At 39.2% G+C, this 20,079-nt stretch overlaps 1 protein-coding gene across 1 annotated transcript in view; it reads left to right on the top strand.

Annotated features, from left to right (window-relative positions):
• Positions 1-20,079, top strand: part of DCHS2 (dachsous cadherin-related 2) — a 107,984-nt gene that overhangs the window by 57,199 nt on the left and 30,706 nt on the right. Inside the window, 10 exon segments of the mRNA XM_040555375.1 lie at positions 7,291-7,527; positions 8,481-9,500; positions 10,856-11,043; positions 11,844-11,943; positions 18,016-18,173; positions 19,197-19,416; positions 19,419-19,630; positions 19,632-19,687; positions 19,689-19,734; positions 19,736-20,042. Coding sequence (XP_040411309.1) covers positions 7,291-7,527; positions 8,481-9,500; positions 10,856-11,043; positions 11,844-11,943; positions 18,016-18,173; positions 19,197-19,416; positions 19,419-19,630; positions 19,632-19,687; positions 19,689-19,734; positions 19,736-20,042 — 2,544 coding nt within the window.

Consider the following 20,079-nt stretch of genomic DNA (forward strand, 5'->3'; position numbering starts at 1 on the left):
TTTGTTTTTAAACTCAGTTGTCATGTGGAAGTGTTACCTGTTTGCATACAAGGAGAACAAGTGTACTGTGAGTTGTTGTTATGTTAGATTAAAGAAAACAAAACAAGGCAGAATGAAATCTCCATGCAATAGCAAATTGGGTCTTTTCAGTTATGTGGGGCTTTATTGAGAAACTGGATTTTTTTTTTTCCTGGTAGGGAGGAATCACTTAAACATGTGGTAGTATAAAAAGTAGAAAAGGTGATGTCAATGTAATACTTCCTTTTTCTGTGTTCAATTTAGTTTTGGTGTCCTATGGTGAGTCATAGGAGCCTTTGTTGTACTAACATTATCATTGTACTAAGCAAAAAAAAAATGGGGGGGGAGGGGGACGGGGACTGACCTAGTCCTGTCCTGTGAGGTTTATAGCAAGTTGAAATTGTGAGAGTAATGAATAAATATGACAAGCAGTCAGTTCAGCATCTCTAGGTGTTTTTTTTTTTTTAATATGCACTGTAGGAAATGCATTTTGAAGAGCTGAATGTTTGATTTGACAGTTTTCTGAAGAATATACAGCAAATATGCTTGTGGGAAATTTGAGTTTTTTTTTAATGTTGAAATTTAACATGGGAGGAAGAAAATCAAGCAAAATGTTTTTTGACTTAAATATCAAAAAGAAATTAAATGAAGCAATAGCTTCACAAAGTAGGTGAGGAGTTGTAATCCCTCATAGTTTAGCGATTGATTGGGTCACCAGTAAGACCTACTGTAGCTCTTCAATTGCTTTGAGCACCATTGGATCTGTTAGCCTTCAGGCAGGTTTTGCAGTCACCTGAATAAAGCTAGAGCCATAGGGCTTTATTTCGCTTATTATTTCTGTAAGTGTTTCAGGCAGAGTGGAGTATCTTCCCTGTTCATGTTAGCTGCAGGTACTAGTGGCTTCATTGCAAATGCCGTGGCATTTCTTGCTAATGGGGGGCCAGCCTGTTGCCTTTTAACTTGTTCAGAGTGCTGCTGCCTGGCTTGCAGCTGGTGGGAGCACAGTCAGCTTGCTTTGCCTGCTCTTTGTTGGGAGCCTGTTAAATGAAACACTCTGTTTAGAACCCACTTAAAAGCTCTGAATAGGTCTGATCCAGCTTGTATCTGAAACCTTTCAGATACACTCTTAGTCTTGCCTACCTTTGGGATTCTACCATCTCTCATGAAATCAATAGGCAACCACACTTTTCTATAAATAATTAAAAAAAAGGATATAACCAGTGGTCTCAAAAACTTGCCTTTGTTAAACTCAACTTCTTGAAATCATTAGAGGTGATCTATTTTTAAGAGCATTATGAATTTTATTTTTTTGTGTGATTAATGAGCACCGTTTTAAGGTTGTCCCGCACCTGAGAACGTTTTACAGAGGATGCTTCATAAGAATCTGCTAGAGAAGGGACACTGTCTAAAGCATTCCTGGTGCAGGGGGATGAGGCTTCTGTAAAGAACAAATATAGATATGTGACTGATAAAACTTGAGTCAGTTATTTACTATAGAAGCACTAAAATACTAAATACTTTCAAACTTGAAATAGCCCTCTTATTCACTGAAATTCCAAACAGTGTTTGTGTCACGAAGATTAAGCTTTTAAAAATAACTTCCTATAAGCCGAAGCTGTGTGTATTGATGCGAATAGACTGTAAATAACACCGTAATTCCTCATTAATTCTTCCCTTTCCCCTGACAGTTATTAAACTGGCTCTTCAAATAATGTGTTCTGCAGGGTGTTGTTATGGTTACCATCAAGAATGCAGCTTCACTTGAAATGAATAAATAAATAGCGTGTTTTAAATACAGGTGAATGGCTAAAGCTTGAACCTAAGTGTGATGCTAAGATTAGAGGATAGGCAATGAGCCAGACAAATAGAAATGTCAAATGTTTTCTCCCTAGAACAATGCTGTTTTTAATGTTAGTGCAAAGTCTGTGTCCCCTAACTGTATCTGCCTGTCTAAGGCAAATTTTCTAGTGCAGTTCTTTGCCACATGTGTAGAACAAAGCTGTACGTGCATGTCTGTACCAAGAAGTTAGCGTGATGGGTTGGGTGAGACATATTCCCAACAGGTCAGTGGGTCAGCTCCACCCTATATGTGGTACTGAACAGCAGGTTCAACAGCCAGCTTTGGAGGTGAATTGAGATGGTGAGCTATACATCCCTTTTTGCCATCTGCTTGCTGTCTGCATTCTAGGATATGTGCTGAAGAAATATGGCCATCATCTGCAGTTGTTAGGGCATTCAGCTTTGTGGTCTTAAAGAACATTATTGGTTGTGTTGAACTTTATTCTTCTTCCTGTGTGCTGAAGTTGCTTTTTTTTATTCCATGAACAATAAGAAAAAATAGAAGCTAATTAAATGAATACACATTTCTATGTGATCCATACTATGTTACTGAAGTTAGTCTGTCCTGATTTATATCTTTGCCTTTTCAGTGCTTGACTAGTGAAATTTTTTTTCCCTACTAATGGCTAAATGTAGAACTGTTTTTTGTGTTGATTACTTGAAGACCTTGTGGAAAAACTACTACATTTTCAAAGTGATCAGCTAGAGGCTTACATGGAAATCCTATTGGAATAACCATCACTGTTTCCTCTATATGAAATATGACTTTGGTGAGTGAGCCTACTTTGCTGATCTATGCTGCTGTAATGTTAAGACTGAACGTAGGGTCACAGAGAAGATCAGGAATTATTTTAACAGAATCATTACATGTGGCCCCTGTCTCCTACCTTTAACCCTTGAGAAATAGCATACAGCAGCAAACCCACCTGGGGAAGTAGAATGCACCTCAACAAAATAAGTGCAGCAAAATCAAACCCAAGAGGAACTTTGACATTGCCAGAGAATGGCTGGTACCACAGAGTCCTGTCTTTCACTATTGTGTTTGCATGTTTTGGGCAAACATTAGCTTTGTTTCACCTTTGTTTGTGTATAGGCACAATGTGGAGAACAACTTTTTGGAAGTGCCCTAGCACATGTCATGAGGGAGGAAGGGTGAAGCAGGTCAAATAGTTGGCACTCATGATTTCACCCCTCATTAGTACTAGCTCTCACAGCAGTATATTGAATCCCTGGATTGTCGTAACAATTTACACTAGCTAGTAAGCATAGATTGTCCTGCAGCAAAATGTCTTTAACTCCCAGTGTGGCTGTGCTGAGCTAACCTGCCCTGGTGCAGAGCTTTTCCGAAACCATACCTTGTAGTGGCAATTGCCAACATGCAACCAGCATTGCAGCTCTATCTAAAATGTGTATGCAGATCACTATAGGCATTCTCTGGGACATGTTATGATTTATAAAGGTTCAAATCCGCAGTCGGTCACACCCATGAAGATCTATTCAAGAACACAGGATTACAAAGGTGTAAGTGAGGCTGGATGATGACATTTCATCTGGAATTTAATTATATAATTGCTCACCTGTGAGTCAGAATTGATTCCAGCACACTCTCCTGCAGAATGAGGAATTACCAAAGGTAAAATCTTCAAGGCAGTGCAGTAATATAAAGAATAAAGAAGTGGGAATTAAATGTTATTAAAGACAGCAGATAAGCCTGTCCATATATATGGGAAGCCAAGCCATAAGGAAGGTGCCGCTTCTCAAAGTAGAACCACACTTCTGTCTGTGTGGTCCCACACTGGGAGTTTTGGTCTTAACAAGGCATTCCTCACAGAGGAGCTGTCTAACGACTGCGTTGTTCCCTTTCCATCATTAGCCTTCCTGGAAGCTGTTCTTCATAATGGAAGAATATACTTGTACCATAGCAACCCAATTATCTTTTAAGTTCTCTGAAGCCACAAATTCCAGGCTGCAAATGACTATGGTAATAATAACAATAATAACCCACTGTCTTTTCTTAATCACAGAACGAGAGAGAGAGGAAAATTATGACTCATCTGCAGTCTATTTAGTGGAGGCATACCTGCTGAGTTTTGTACACCGATGTGTGACTTATGCAGCTGGCTCCTGCCTTGTGTATCTTATGGTTTAGTCCTGTGGGCAAAGACAGAAGTCTGTACAATGTAGTACCAGGAGTTCTCCCCACCATGCTTCAGGAGATCAAATGCACCTATGTGGTAGCTCTTTTTGACCCAAGCAGTCATGGCTGTCCATTTTAGCCAGTCTGGGATTTTTACCTAACTAAATAGAAAGTAGAGTCCCAGGTGCCGTTTATTTCTACAGCTTCTTTCCTATTAAACAGTCGTCATAGAGCTTAATGTGTCATGTTCCCTAGCATATGACAGAGCTGTCTGAAACGTCTGTATAGGTTATAATCCATATCACCAGACTCAAAGCTAATCTCTAGTCATACAAATACTGAAAGAAACGGAATGTATATAATTAAAACTCAAAACAGGTTATAATATGTTGGAAATTTTATAGTTTTGAGGCTGGAAGAAACCATCAGGAACACTACTTTTGCCTGGAGTTTGCCACTTGTCTTAGTTCATCCTTGTTCCTGAAAGAGAGGACTGAGTTGCTGAGATATACTTGCCTCTTCCCTCTAGGGCACAGCAAAGCATGAAGAACAGGAGCAAAAAACATTTTCTTTCTTGACTGCTTTCTGTAGTAGTCTGAACTGTCATGGATTGTGCTTAATCTGTTTTGTGTAGGTCAGCAGAGAAGTAGTTTTGATTCTGAAATATTTCTGTTCCACAAAGTCATCAGAGTTCCAGGACTGAAGCAGTTTTTGTTCTACCTGTTGCTAAGGGATGTTCTGATTCACTATTTATTGCTTTTAGAGTAAGAATCTCAACATGATGCTTTTCTGTAGAAGTTCTCCCACTCTTCACATATATATTGAATATTCCAACATGATATTTTTGGCCTTTTCAATAGAAAAATATCCAATAGTGAATTGGTCAAGTTTGTAAAATACAGTCCGTTTGAAGGTTTCATTTAATTTGACAGCAACAATGTTTAAAATCCATGCCTATACATTTAACCTCTGGGAAAAGAAGGTTAAAAATTTTTGTTCAAGCCACAGTTACTCAGATTACCTCAGGAAATGCCAGAAGTTTATGTCCCTGGAATACTACTTTGTTAAGCTAACTAATCGTAAAACCCAATCATCAGAAGATCAAAAAAAAAAAAAAAGGCCAAAATAAGGTTTATTCGTGGAATTGCATCAGTACTGGCCTAGGAACTGGATTAGCAATGAATTCTGAATCTATCTAATCTATCTGTATCTTTGAGTTTTTACTGTAGTTTGTCACACTGGTATAAGTGTCCTTTGTTGTTAGTGGAAAGCATTCTTCCTTGATCATGAAGACCCTTGCATGTCAAGACACAGTTGTTATTATAATGTCCTGGCAGCATAATTGGAATATATTCTGCATTCCAATTGAAATTTATAAGGATTTTATGCATTTTCCATTATCCTGCTTAAAAGTGCATTGTAGCAATTAATGTGGCTTCACACTCAATTTTCAGAATATATATTGTAGTTGAATCATTCACTGATTCTCCTAAGGCAGTTTGAATTGCATCTAATTTACCCCATTTCCCATTTAACAAATAGGACCACTCAATAACTAGCATGAATGCCAAAATCATCCCTACTAAACCTGTACTGAGAGCCAGGAAGTTATAAAGGTAGCTCAAAGCTTTGAAGTTTGGTTTTACTGAGCTATTAGAGGCTTTGTGATCTCATCAGTTTCTACAAAAAGCAGTGGCACCTTCTAAAAATATCCATTGATATATAGAAAGTGGTCCCTATTAGGCGAATTGGTGAATTTCCTACAACCTCCATACTTAGAAGCTCACTGCTATTTTTACATTAGCGTACACTTAATAATAACTCATTTATACTAAGAAGAATTTCCTTGCTTTGGTCACCTCATCTTCATTTTCATGTCTAAAACCGTACTTTGCAAATGTCTCTTTGTGTGTTGCAAATTCTGTGACATGCGCCCCCCCCCCCATCCCCCCCCACCCCCCCCCCCCCCCCCCCCCCCCCCCCCCCCCCCCCCCCACCCCCCCCCCCCCACCCCCCCCCCCCCCCCCCCCCCAAAGAGTCTTTGAATACTGAGGGATTTTTGTCCTCCCTTCAGAACAGGTGGAAATGTTTTCCTTCTGCTCAGTGATAGAGAAAATGCTGGACAGCAGACAAACAAAATAATGCTAAGCTCACTAGGGCATAATTATATTTTTTTCATTCCATCTTTTACCTGGCTGAAAGCGCCTGGTCTTTAACTGTGTGCCACAGTTTATTATTTAATTATACAATTCATTGAAATAATACGATTTATTGAAGTAATAAACATACTGTGATCTGCTATATTGCCCTATAATTTAGCGTGCTGCCCTACGTTTTTAAGTATTTTGCTCACTTCATCTAGACCAGACATTTCAAAGTGCTCTAAGGTTTAATGTCTTACTCAGTGTTTTTGTATCTTCATTTATAAATCCTTAATTTGTTTGCAAAGGACAATCATTAACATGGAACAACAGCAAGTGGTGAACCATTATGAACATCCCATAGAGATCTACATTTCAGATGTAATTGTCACTACTAAGACTGATGTCTGCTCAGACAAAGCTTTCTGTGAAGTTTAGACAAGCTTTTACTGCAGAAGAGGGCCCAGAATTGCTGCCTTGTGCATGCTTTCTATCCATACTACCATCTTAGGTAATAATAGTTTGCTAATGTAGATGCGGGTTTCTGTAGTAATATACAGAGTAGCTGAAAATCGTGCATAATTATCTGATATTACTAAAGACTTATTTTAGCAGTCAGAGGAGAATGTATTTGGAGACAGCTAGTCTCATTCATCAGAGCTAAAGGATGAAAATGTATTTATTTTGAGGAAAGCACTTCCAAAGTACTGTATTTCTGGACAAAGCATTGCATTTTCTTTTCAAAGAATTACTTATTTCACGTAGTTTAGACAAAACATGATTTGTGGCAGCTTGCAAATTCAACAGACCTTAGAATTTACCTCAGAAAAAGGGTATTTTACCAGAAACTTGTGACCAGACAGCAGGTGATTGCTTCCCAGATAATTCCCACAGAGCCCACTGTTCCTAAGATTGATATTCTGGGGACTCAACTGCCTCCTGTGTGGATGTTTTATTTGGGGACTTAAGATGTTTCTGCAAATCCTGTTTGAAATAAAGTTACTAATTTCTCAAACTCAAAAAGCTTTTTGTCAACATTGTCTGGTCCTCTCTTAGAGCACAGGTACCTGTTGAAGGCATTTTGACATCCTGCTAGATTTGGCAGAGTGCATCCTTAACTTATTTTATTACTCTCTTATTTCTGTACGGTTTCAGGAATTATTTACCTGATCTCAGCCCTTAGTCACCTGGCACACTCTGCACTCTTCCTGACTGTTTCTGCACGGGATGGAGGCGGTCTTTCTTCTGCCATCAACGCAGCTGTCACAGTACACATCCTTCAGACCGCTTTGGCCCCTGCCATATTTGAGAGATCCCGGTATGCTTTTTCTGTCCCCGAAGATGCTCCTGAAGACAGCCTGGTTGGAACTGTAAAGGCCAAAGAGCCCCCAGGTAAGCTGTTAAATCACTAGTCATGGAAAAAAAAAAATAAAAAGAGCAATGCTCATGAATAGTGAGTATTCAGAAATTTCAAAGAATCTACTGGATGTGTTGCCCCTACTCCCCCCCACTCCCCCCCATGGTGAAGTCCAGACGAGTGTTTATGGGGCCTTAAAGATATATAGTTTTGTTGGTTTTTTTAATGCTTTTAGAGGGAAATGGGTTAACCCCTGCCAAGCTCCCATCATAAAATACCCTGTCTTGAGAGCCATATAATTGTTTTTTATGCAGAGCAGTAGGAGCCATGAGTCCATGTACCAGGTGATGGATACATGCAAGGTGGTAGAGGCAGAGGTTTCATGTATCTATGATTAGTCAGTTCTCCTTGGAAGGGACAGGATGTTGACCACTGTTCCCAGAGAGGTAGCAGCTGCAGGGCAGCCTTGTCAGAAAGACTTTAGATAGTTTTTGCTTTAGATAGCATCTGATGTACGCCAGTTATAGCAATGGCCATCCATGAACAGTAAGTTCAGTAAAATACTATTCTTTCAGGGAACTGCTACCTGTTTCATTCCTTGCTGTAGTGAATGCCTGGGTATAGTGAAATTATTCCCTTAAGACTAATTTATAGGGGCTTTTTTCTGTGCTTTAGATCAGAGAAAAACAAGAGGCTATTATACTATTTTCTCTATAGAGTTTTATCATACCAGTGAGAGGAAAAGCAAACAGTGCACAAATGGGCAAAGTATATACACTCAGGTCAAACCTGTGCAGTATTTATTTTACTGAAGGGCTCCAGGGACGGGAACAAAGAAGCATATAGAGCTTAAGAAAGTCAAACATCTGTGTAGCTTACATCTATTCTGCTAATTTTAACAGCATGCCTTCTTCACAGCTGTTCTTACCAACTTTCATGCTCTCACTTTGTTGTTGTTGTTACTTTTGTTTATTATTTCCATTTCTAGATTCTGTAGAAGTGGTTTCTTATAGAATTTCCTCTGGTGACCCACAAGGAAGGTTCTGTATTGACCCCCAGTTTGGTATCATCCGCACCAAGAAAAAGCTTGACCACGAAACCCAATCTGTCGTGATGCTCATGGTTCAGTCACAGTTGGGCAACTCTCCTGTCTACAGCAGTACCCAGGTCAACGTATCTGTGATAGATGTTAATGACAACCCTCCGGTATTTCTTACTAAATCTGATAAAGTAATCATTTCACACACCCAGCCTCCTGGCACTGCTGTCTACATTGCTCACGCAGAAGATAAAGACAGTGGCCTAAATGGGGCAATCAAATACAGTCTTGCAAGCAATCAGTCAAATGCATTTAGCATTGATCCAAGCCTTGGAGTGGTAAATCTCACCAGGACAGTGTTTGAGGATAAACAGCAGGAATATACTCTACGCATAGCAGCTGAAGACCATGGAAGTCCTCCTCTGAGTTCTTTGCTGTTATTGACAGTGGTTGTTGAAGAGCAGAAGATGGGCCCGACTTTGGTTTTTCAGAACTTGGTGTATCAAGTAGAAGTCAGTGAAGCTACCCCTCCGGGTGCCCAAATCCTTCAGATTCAAGCCCACTCACTTGATCCACACGGTGTTACCTACAAGCTGACGTATTCCTTAGAGTCTAGCACAGATTCTGTTGCATTTGGAATCAGAGCTGATACTGGCTGGATTTATCTTCGGAAACGTTTGAACTATGAATATGCACAGTTACTAAGTTTTAGAGCCCTGGTCAGCACCTCAGAGGATGAAAACTCCATGCAAAATGCAAGTACATCAGTAATAGTTAATGTCCTGGATGAAAATGATAATTCCCCCGTATTTATGCCTGAGAGCTACTTCTTTAAAATGGAAGAAAATCCGGTCCCCAGGGGTGTGGTTGGCACTGTCACAGCTGTTGACAAAGACTCGGGAAGAAATGGACAACTTTCCTATTTCCTCCTGTCTGATGGAAAGTATTTCAAGATGAATTCCAACACAGGTAGCATTTTTATGATTTGTAATCTGCCTAATATTGCTTTTGGAAAGCAGCCCTCCCTAAGGGAATGGAAATAGTGTAAAGCTTTCAGGAACTGCCGTGAATCTCGGGTTGGTACATGAATATTCTAACTAAAAGCTTCAAAATTTGGGGAGTGAAATAAATCTAATACGTGTTGATGAAGGATAAACTAACCCTTAGGATCTGATTTTTCATGGCTTCATTCTGACCGCTTGGTTATAAGTTCTGACTGTTCCAAATTAAAAGAGGGAGTTTTAAATTATAGCTTCAATAGATTATGAGGAACTTAATTGCCTGTGTTCAAGTAAAGTTGAAAAGTACAGATCAGCCATAAGTAACTATAAGGGTGACTATGATATTTGACGGTTAATGTTTTAAAACATTTGTGAAAGCTTCTGCAAGCTACATCCAGATGGAGTTCATGTTGTACAGACTACCACAAAAACAGGTTGGCTGAGAGAAATTCTTCACCACACTGTGTACTCTGCAGTGAATTCCAAATGCCTTGTGTGATAGATACTATATCCACACAGTGTAACGATGCAGAACAGAACACTGAAAGCCCAGAGGAGGGGAATCCAGTAAGGAATGCAGGTGCTATAAATAATGCAATTAGGCAAAACATGTAATGAGCAAAAGTCTGACCATTTCCCAAAGATTCTGTTCTCATGGGCAGTGAAGAGGCTCTTGTAGGATTTCTTTCTATAAATCTCAAAATTGTCATTTCAGAGCAGGTTCATTGAGTGCATCTATGAAAATTTAAAGGCAAACAAAGGAATTAACGAAGATCATCTTAATATGTGATTATCTGTGTGAAGGACTTTGGTCATCCACAAATCTTCAGCTATATAGAGTATGGCTGAGCAGATGGGGACAAGATTTGGTCAGATTTATTTACTGGGCTTACCAAAACATGTAGGAGACACAAGGCTTCCTGATTAACTCACAGATGTTGTACTGAGAATTTCCTAACCCAAGGGCATAGTAAACGCCGTTTATCGGTAGTTAAAACCCCGTGCTCATAGATTATCTGTCCTGAAATGTGATGAAGAAAGGGACAGGTGGATTTGTTTGGAAGGTCAGTATGTCGGTTTGAAATGTTTTTGCACCTTTGCTTGGGGCTACCTAGAGTATGGCAAAGAATGTAATGTAGTACTAAAGTACAAGCACACACTTTCACTGACAAAACACTTCTGTGGGTTGGAGCTTGGAAAACTGTGGTTTGATAGCAGCAGCAAGGTGTATCAAAAGACATATAATTACTGCATGTCGTAAGAATGGTGCTAACACATAATAATATGTAACTCCCTTTCTCCCTCATTTTCTTTGTCCCTCAGGTGAAATTATAAACTGGGTTGCATTAGATCATGAAAAACAAGCTCACCACCAGTTAACTGTGCTAGTGACTGATCATGGGTCACCACGCCTTAATGCCACAGCAACTGTGTACATTTCGGTGACGGACGTCAACGATAACAAGCCTATCTTCCCTCAGGTTGCACCTGGAAAAGAGCTAAGCGCCAAGGTCCGTAGCATCACTCGGCCAGCCTGTGCTGCGTAGTTCAGGGCTTGTTCTGAGCACCACCCTGTGGCAACAGCTCAAACTGTAAATGGGGTTTCAGTCTGCATCCTGGACAGTCTGCACTTGGTGCAGTGCATGCGGTCAGGCTGCTACCTGGGTGCACTGCAGAGTGAAGCAGTCGGTCACAATGAGACGTTTTCCAGTCTGCCTGGCCAGCACGTTGCCTGCAACGCCTGATCTAACTGAGATTCAGTTATGGTTAATTAATTGAGACTCATCTACCAGCGAGAAGTTTTTTGATCAATGTGAAATGAATAATTTATCACCCCTGAAGTATTTAAATTGCCTTTTTGCTGTAGAACTGAAAAATCATTAAACAGAAACAGTATAACACCGAAACAGAGACATAGCAGATTCTTAATTTAGACCCTGGTATATTTGGGACTTTCAAAATTTGCAAAATGATTTTCCAGCCTTGTAGACTGCTAGATACAAAGGATGTGTATATAATTTTGTTTATGCATGTAGTAGATTTTTTTTTAATTTCTGACCTCCAAGTCTGTTATATTAATGCATATTTTTGAATTAGCAAAATATGCTATATATATATATATATATGCAGACAGTAAAAGGGGATTGCTAGAACTGCGTTAACCTTTTTCTGAAATGTTATTTGTGCTGACCATAAACATCACTAAAATGTAAAACATAGCACTAAACTTTTGTGCTAAGGGAATGAATTTGTTTTAAGGCTTACTGTTGCATTTGTGTTTGTAAGTTATTTATAAATTGCTTGATGACAGGTTTTGGAAGGGCAGCCATCAGGAACACTTACCACCACTATCTTTGCAAAGGACTTTGATTCTGGGAACAACGGTGTCGTACTATATTCAATAGAATCAGGTAAGAATTTAAAGTGGAATTCATAAGCAAAAGTGCAATGAAATAGAGTTTTCAAAGTGGCATATATACACGCAGGATTTCATGTCTCTCTTGTCTCTATTAGAGTAGTGGTGCTTGTGTAAATAGGAAAGAGGACCATTATGTGTCTAATTAAGCATCTCTGGAGGCATGAGGAGCTTCCTTCTTTCCCTTCCTTCCCCACTGCCCTGTTTTCCCAAGGGTTTGGTTGCTTTTGTGGCCAGCCAGAGAGCATTCACCCAGCACTCACAAAGGATTAGGACCATGATCTTGTACAGTACAGTTTAGTGTTTCAGTCAGTTGTTTAACAACAGAAAGGAAAGATGATCTCCCTTTTCCCATGACCAACTGAAAATTTTCCTGCTAGAAGAATGGTTCTTGACAGTCTGAGACAGGGTTCAGAAGGATCAGCAGATAATCTGGGCAAACAATGAGGCTTGTGGTTTTTAGTTCATATTGCACCCTTTTATTAGTCTTGTATTAGCTTGACGTAGCATAGCTGCTTAAAAACACTTCTTTTTAGTTTTTCCCTGAACTCAGATGTGTAGCACCCAACTTTATTGGCAGTAGAATCAGTAGCAGAGTAGTCCAAAATGAGAATGCAAGCAGGACTGAGGCATGGATACTGGTAAGAGACATAGATGTCATCTATTTTTGTCAGGTATCGCTTACTGCATTTTTACACAAGGGAGACTTCCATCTGCAAACAGTGAGGAAAGTGTCTCTTCCTCCTGTTTTAATTTGTTATTGGTTCAAAACAGCAAAAGATGCCAAGAACTGAACTTTCTTTTATTTTGTACCTGTTCTATTTTACCAGCTTACTGCAATCAGTGTCTTTTAAGCTTGGTGTATCACTTTGATAATTTTCACATTCAACACACTGTTTCATCAGAGAAAGAAAGCATTTCCAATATTTCTGTCTGCTCAGCAGGTTTTCTCAGGTGTTCTTTCCTCCTTAGGGAGAGTGCAAATGGGTGCTCAGTTGGTTTAAACTCATTATGATTATTTGTCGCTGCTGAGTAAAGAACAAAATACCATAAAGCTACTTTACTCCTCAGTCTTTAAGGGAAAGGGAGTCTGAAGCCTCTTCTTGCCAAGGGTGAAATTACTGAAAGATTCCTATGGATTATGTTATACTGTGTCTTTTATGTACCCTTTGGACTTCTGTGGGGTAATGGAAGGATTTTAAGATCCAAAATACACAGGGGCCAGAGAGCTAACTTTGCTCTCATCCACCAAGAGATGCTTAAAGAAATGAGACGTTTAACAACTCTATTGAAAATTTTGCAGTTGAAATGTATTTAGGTAATCAGTCTTCAGTTTTATTGCCATATTTTTATTGCATTAATTTGGATACAAGTGACCACCTCTTCCAAAGGGATTTGGAAGAAAAAACGAAACTGCAGAATGGGTAGTATCCAACCCTTTGTTTGGTGGGTGATGGTCCAGCAACCATGGGAAGTGTTCTTAAGGGGTCACTGCCTCTCTGCAAATCTCACTGTATCTCTTCCTTCAAACAGCACACTGGATTTTCTTATGGCTTCTCTGTAGAGCCAGCAAGTCCCCTCTGTGAGAAAGAATTCAAAATATAAAAATGACTAGCAACACAAATACGACTGGTCTTGTAAATTCTGTCTCTAGAAAGGACAAAAGGATAAAAACAGCAGCAAAAATAAACAACAACAAAAAACAATACTAAAATAGCTAAGTCTTGGAATTAGATATCTTTCTGATAAACAAATCCAGAAACAGCTGAGCTTCTCTGATACTAATGTTTGTCATTGTTTTTGGTTGGCTTACAGCCTTGAACATCTGCTCTTTTGTTTCATGGTGAAGTTCTTGCCTGGTTTATATTTAAAATAGTATTTTCTAGTTTGGAGACACTGTTCAGTGCTAAAATTTGAGGAAGAAATATGATTTGATTTAAAGCCATATTTACTAAACACAGTTATTGGGTTAATTGGAGGACTGGAGAAAAAGAAATACCTTAAAGAAATGTAGCAACAGATAACAATAGAAACAATAGATTAAGCTATGCAGGAGGGCTAGTAACAAATGTCAGCAAATTATGCAAGCAAAAATCTGTAAAGTAAAAAATAAAGAAATAAAAATGTTGGGAGGAATCAGCTTTCAGAGTGTGTTTCCTTCAAAATGCGCCTCCCTTTTCCAAGAAAATGAAAACAAATCATCCCTACACGTTCACATGTCTGGAAATACATGATCCCTCACTTTTGTAGTATCACTAATTACCTAATTCAGAAGGAAGTAAATCCCAGCTATGTTTGTTATCCCTTATGGTCACCTTTATGATTGTCAATAGATTATATTATAGCCTTTATACCAGAAACAAGCCTGTATTTATAGTGCATCATAAATGATTGCTTGTGTGCTAAGAGTAGCACTGGCGAAGTAGAGGCTCTTACGATTGCCTTTGGGCCTATTCTGCAAATACATTAAAACTTGACCACTAGAGTGCTGTGAGAAGACTAGTTTGCACTGCTAAAACACAAACTGGCAAGTGTTGAATGTACGTCTGTAGACAAGTGAAAAGCCAATATTTGCGATTCACTCCAGGGTGTTGTGTAAGCATCATGTAGGGAGCATTCCTAGCCTGGTGGAAGGCTACATTTCTGCAGCAGCCCCATGGTGTTCAAACTATTTCAGAGCCATGGCACTGCTTACCTCTTTTCTGTTAAGAAAAACAATTTTAATTTTATCTCAAAGGACAATGAGATGGCCAAGGCACCAAGTATTTTAAAGACTATGTAAAATACGTTTCTTTGGGAAATGAGGCAAAAATGTATGTGACTGCATACTGAGGTTGCTATTTTGGGGGAAAAATCTCGTGCTGCTTTCTGTCTGCTTTTTGGGCCATTTTGCCTGAGTGCCAGTCCTCCTGGAAGGCTTGAATGTTCTCCCAAAGTTCACAGCCACACATTGCATTGCAATATTTTTGTCCAGATTTGCGGATTCTGTGGTTGTGTTTGAGAGCACAGATTTGAATAAGTGCCTGGTCTTTGGAGAACTCAAGTGAATGAAAGCCTGGTGGACAGGTCAGGCAATGAAGAGTTAGAAAACCTGAGTGAAACAGCGTGTTGGTTTATTGGCAGGTTAGAGTAGAGTTAAAAGCACAAGAAGAAATTGTGGTGGCATTGGAGTCTAGTCGCTGACATATATATTTTTCTGTTCTATGGTTTATCTGCTCTTCTCTATCTCTTTTCTGATCCATTTGTCTCATACTTCTTTTTTTCTTTATGCATAAAGGGAAGCCCTTAGGATGTACGATAAAAGGAGCAGTTGCCTAATTCAGGTGACTTACAGAGATGAAAGTTGGGCAAATGTTTCTGGAAGCTCAGGGAGCATGAGCTTTTTAGAGAAACAAACTCTTTGAGCATAAAACTTAAAACCACCTTTTTCATTGCTTTGAGCTCCCAAAAAAATAATGTGGAGTATTTGGAATGTATTTAGAAAGTGAGCAAGCAAGGACTTAGATCCACTTGCTCTCTGTTATCTTGGGCAAAAGTATTTAAAAGTGATCTGTCTGTTCTCTTAGCATGTGTCATCCTGTTAAATCAGTGGCAAACAAGATTGGCTGTTTAAGTAGGCTTTTGAAATTCAGAAATTGAATAAAATGGTTTTAGCATCAGAATATAGTCGTAAAAGGCTGTTTAAGCTGTTTGTAGATGAAGGGAAATCCATGCATGGCAAGATTTGTTTTTCTTGATGTTTTTATTTAGAATCAAATGCTCTGCTTTGAAATTGTCCATGAAGAAAATAAAAAATAGACTGATTAAAAATATTAGCAAAATAAAACCAAGACATTTCAGCTTTGAATGTCTTAGATAGTGCAGTACCAGGTAAAAATATGAAAATAAGAAACAATTCCATATTAGAGGTTCTGAAGGACTCTGGTTATACAGTCACTTTTCCAACGTGAGCAGACTGTCTGTTACTTAAGTCTCCAGCAAAATGTGCTAAATTGATGGTTTCAAGCAATTTTTGGATTTAGGAGAATGATAGTCTCTAATGAGTAACCACTACGGTAGTTTCTTTTCTGACCAGTTCTTTTATGTTATTCAGGAAATGTAAATTCCTTTCTCCTGTGAGACAAGCGTCAGCCTCCTGAAGCTCTGAATGATGCCTGTTTCAGTTGACCTTAACTATATGCTTGTTACTTCAAACAGAAAAATGGGTATTGGTGTTTTATGGTAGAGATACTGACGATCCTCATTACTGCTGGAGCATGGTGAATCCTTGTAGCTTCTGTCTCAGATGCAGTTATATGCAGTATTTCTTGTTTACTGGTATTCTTTTTGGCTTCAATTTTGTAACTAACGGATCTGTTTTGATAGAAAAAAGGGAATGGTTTTCATGCACTTTTGTTTACTGTTTTGTTTTTCGTGTTAGCTCTCACTATCAATTATTTTAAATGTCAATTTTAGCAAAATGTTGAAAATATTTGCATGCAATTCACATAGTGTTCTTTTTTTCATATCTCCTTTGCTGTTTTTTCTTAGCTGGGGTTTTGTGTCATGAAATACTATATTGGACAAAATAGCATATCTGTGTATGTAGATATACTGTTGGGTCCTAAAACTGAAAAGTAACCAAAAGCAATTTATGAAAACAGTAATGTGGCATTAATATTTGAAACTATTGCAATACAGAATGTGAGACTGTATCATTCAATATAATTGTCACTACATATTGCTTCCTTTGTTGGCAATTTCCTCATTTGTTCCAGACTGTGAGAGTCAACCCAGAAGGGCTCGTGGAGCCATTAAAAACCGTATAGTCAGTCAAAATAACAGAACAACGTTAGAAAAATTATTTGTAGATTGTCAAAACTCTGTTTTCTAACTAGCGAGCTCAGTGTTTGTTCAAATTCTACAGGTGCAAGTATTTTGCAGTTAGAGGCAATGTGATTGGGTATATGAATGAACACTTATATGGGCAGCTAACTAATTTTCATGTGCAGATTTGGAGAATATAAACAGCTTCATGCTCGCTTAGGTGCCTATGGAAATACAGTGTTTTTTATGGGTGTTTTCTGTACTACATCTGCATTGAATTTATTTTTACCACAGTTGCTTATTAGAATAGCAGCTGTTACGCTACATGACTTTGTTTAACCCACCAGCACACCTTATTAAAAATTCATGTAGCAAAATTGTTTGTGTACTATTTTAAGAGAGAAGTAGTAAGGACAAATTTGATTTTCTCCATTTCTGGTAATCTACATCAAATACTAGATATTTTCCAATTTTACTAAAAACTGGAGAGTGATTTCTATTGTGCTCCCTGAAAGTGGAGGAGAAATTGCAAAGATCTATTTACTCTTCTGTGGTAGATTTTTTCTTTGAAACTGAAATAAATGTTATATGATGCAACTACTGGTAGTAATTTTAATTAGAACTTGCCAGTTATTAGCGTGAGGCCAGTTCTTGGTGATGGATGAAAATGTAATTTCCAATATTCACATTGCTTTGGAAGAAATCAGTGTAAGATGCTAGTCACCCCCAGATGTCTCCCTGTTCAGAGCAGAGGCAGGGCAGGCTGCATCACCGTGATTGCTTTGTTTTAGGGGTAGAGGGGTCTCTTTGCTGACTCGTAGTTCACCAGGGATGTGAGCCACCTGTGTATTCAGCACCACCTAACTGACTCTTCATGCCACTTCAGAGAAAAAGACTTACTCTGGCCCTGCTTCCCAACTTAGGTTGGAAACAGGAGTGGTAGTCCTTGGGTGTCTGCTGCACTCCTGATGCACACACCATTAATGTGAGCAACATCAGTACAAAAGTGAGCAGTTGCTTTTGTATTCCACGGTGTTTCTGTCTCTGAATTTTTAAATTTAGAGTAAGCAGGTTATAATTATTACTTATTCAATGAGGTGAACCGAATAAGCCCGTGAAATTCAAATGGCTGCAGCAGTTCCCTTTCCTTTGTGCCCTGCTCCTTCTTACTCGTTAATTAAATTACCATGTTCAGTGCCATGGAGGCATTTGGCAAGCTGAAGAGATCTGTAATAACAGATACCCATTTTTTCCCCTATAGAAGAGGGTGCAGGATGCTTCCAGATTGATGCTGTCACTGGGGAGCTGAGAACGACCCGGTCTCTGTCATATACTGCGAGATCAAACTACAGGATAACAGTCACTGCCAGGGATCAGGGGATGCCTTCCCTTCAAGGACACACTGCTGTTTCCATCCAGGTACTTGTTTGTATTGTGCCAGTAGAAAAACTATGCTGCATACTTCATTCCTTTTAAATAATAACAAAATAAAAAATAAAAAAGCAGTTTGGGAAGAATCTAGGGAAATAAATCAAAGGAAGGAAAAATCTGGAAATAAGCATATTGTTTCAATTTTCCTTAGTCTAACTGCTTTTCTGTTGAGTGAGGAAATCAGAGGCCAAATTCATTTTGATTTGTTTTGAAGACACAATATTACGGGTTGTCCTGCAAATAGATGATGTTTGTGCTTTAGTAGGAGGTCTTTATGAACACTGGAAAAGAGAAGGAAAATATCCAGGTAGGCAGAATGAAAAGCAGATTTCAGGAGGGATTGGAAGCGGGACAGATAGAAGCTAAAACACCTGTTGGAGTAGATGTTGTTTCTCAGCTATATTATCTTTTCTGAATTCTCTCTCTGTGCAAGGACAGCTCATTCACTTGTGCTGATTCACAGAGGGCTGCTCTGCACAGGAGTGTGAAATGCAGCCTGTGCTCTTCCTGCAGGCAGGAGGTCTGCCTTGGCCATGGCCCTCTGCACGCTCCTCGTCACAGGTTGTGGTGTCACCTGCTCTGTGCGTGTTTGGCAAAATGTTATAGCATAGTACCCGTACTTCCTTGTCCAATCCAGCTGTGTGAGTGCTGAGCTGCTGTCCCAGGGAGAAAGGCAGCTGAAGTGCTCTGGAGCAGGGGCAGAGGTAGCAGTGTTGGAGCACCGGCTCCTGTCTTTGGATGCCTGCAAATATCAGATGATGACAGACTATCTTGTCCCTTATTTTTTTTCATATGGGAATGAAAAGAGGAGAGTTATTGGTAGTGACTAGCCAAGGGCTGTTTGAACTCTGCTAAGAGCATGTCAAGTTTGTTTTCTGGCTTTCCAAGGCATAGTTAGTATAATTACATAGTCACAAATGATAAATGATTAAACTGTCAAGAAAATAATTTTCATTACACTACTTCTAATAACAATGGGAAAATGTGGCAGTCTTTGTGCTTTTGTTATAGGTAATCCCACTTTCCCCAGGGAGGCCTGTCTTCTCTCAAGATTTCATAGCACTTGGTCATACCTGAGAACTTTAACCTGCACAAATACTGACTTCTGTAAAGCTGCCTGGTAATCATCTGGCAACTAACAGGAGGAATTGTATTTTAGGTATCGCTGAAGATGTTGATGAGTTCATTTCGAATTTAGATAGTTTGACGGGAGACCTTTTTCTTTCCAAGGAACTGACTATGAAACAGCTTCACCACCTTCCTTTTACAAGTCCTTTATAAAGGATTACAATAATAATCCTCCACAGAATAACACCGTGTTCCTCAGTATTGATGTAGAAGATCGGAATGACCATTCCCCATGTTTCCAAGATGACTTCATAGTGATTGGCATAGAGGAAAATGTACCTGTTGGGACTCTGGTTTACACATTCAATGCAAAAGATGCGAGATGGCAGTTTTCTGAACAGCAAAATAGAGTATTCTGTGGAAATGAGTAGCGTGCTGAAAATCCTTTCTTATTCACCCTTCATATGGCACCTTGGTCACAGGCATTTCCACTGGACAGGGAGATCACTCGCTCTGTGATCCTTACAGTGTCTGCCACAGACCAGACAATAAACATGGCTGATCGCAGACTTGATTCCCTGACTGCAAAAATTGTTATTCTAGATATCAATGACAACACTCCCAGTTTCATGTCTTCATCTCTTTCCTATGTCATGGAGGATGCAGAGGTGGGCTTTCTTGTGCACCGCATAAATGCAAAGGATCCTGACGAGGGAAGAAATGGACAAGTTACATATCACATCGTTTCAGGCAATGAAAACAAATCATTTATATTGGATAAAATCACAGGTACTGTAACTTCTGTCTACAGTCCATACGCTGTGCT

Source organism: Cygnus olor, chromosome 4 (genome assembly GCF_009769625.2).
Source record: "Cygnus olor isolate bCygOlo1 chromosome 4, bCygOlo1.pri.v2, whole genome shotgun sequence".
NCBI lineage: Eukaryota > Metazoa > Chordata > Aves > Anseriformes > Anatidae > Cygnus > Cygnus olor.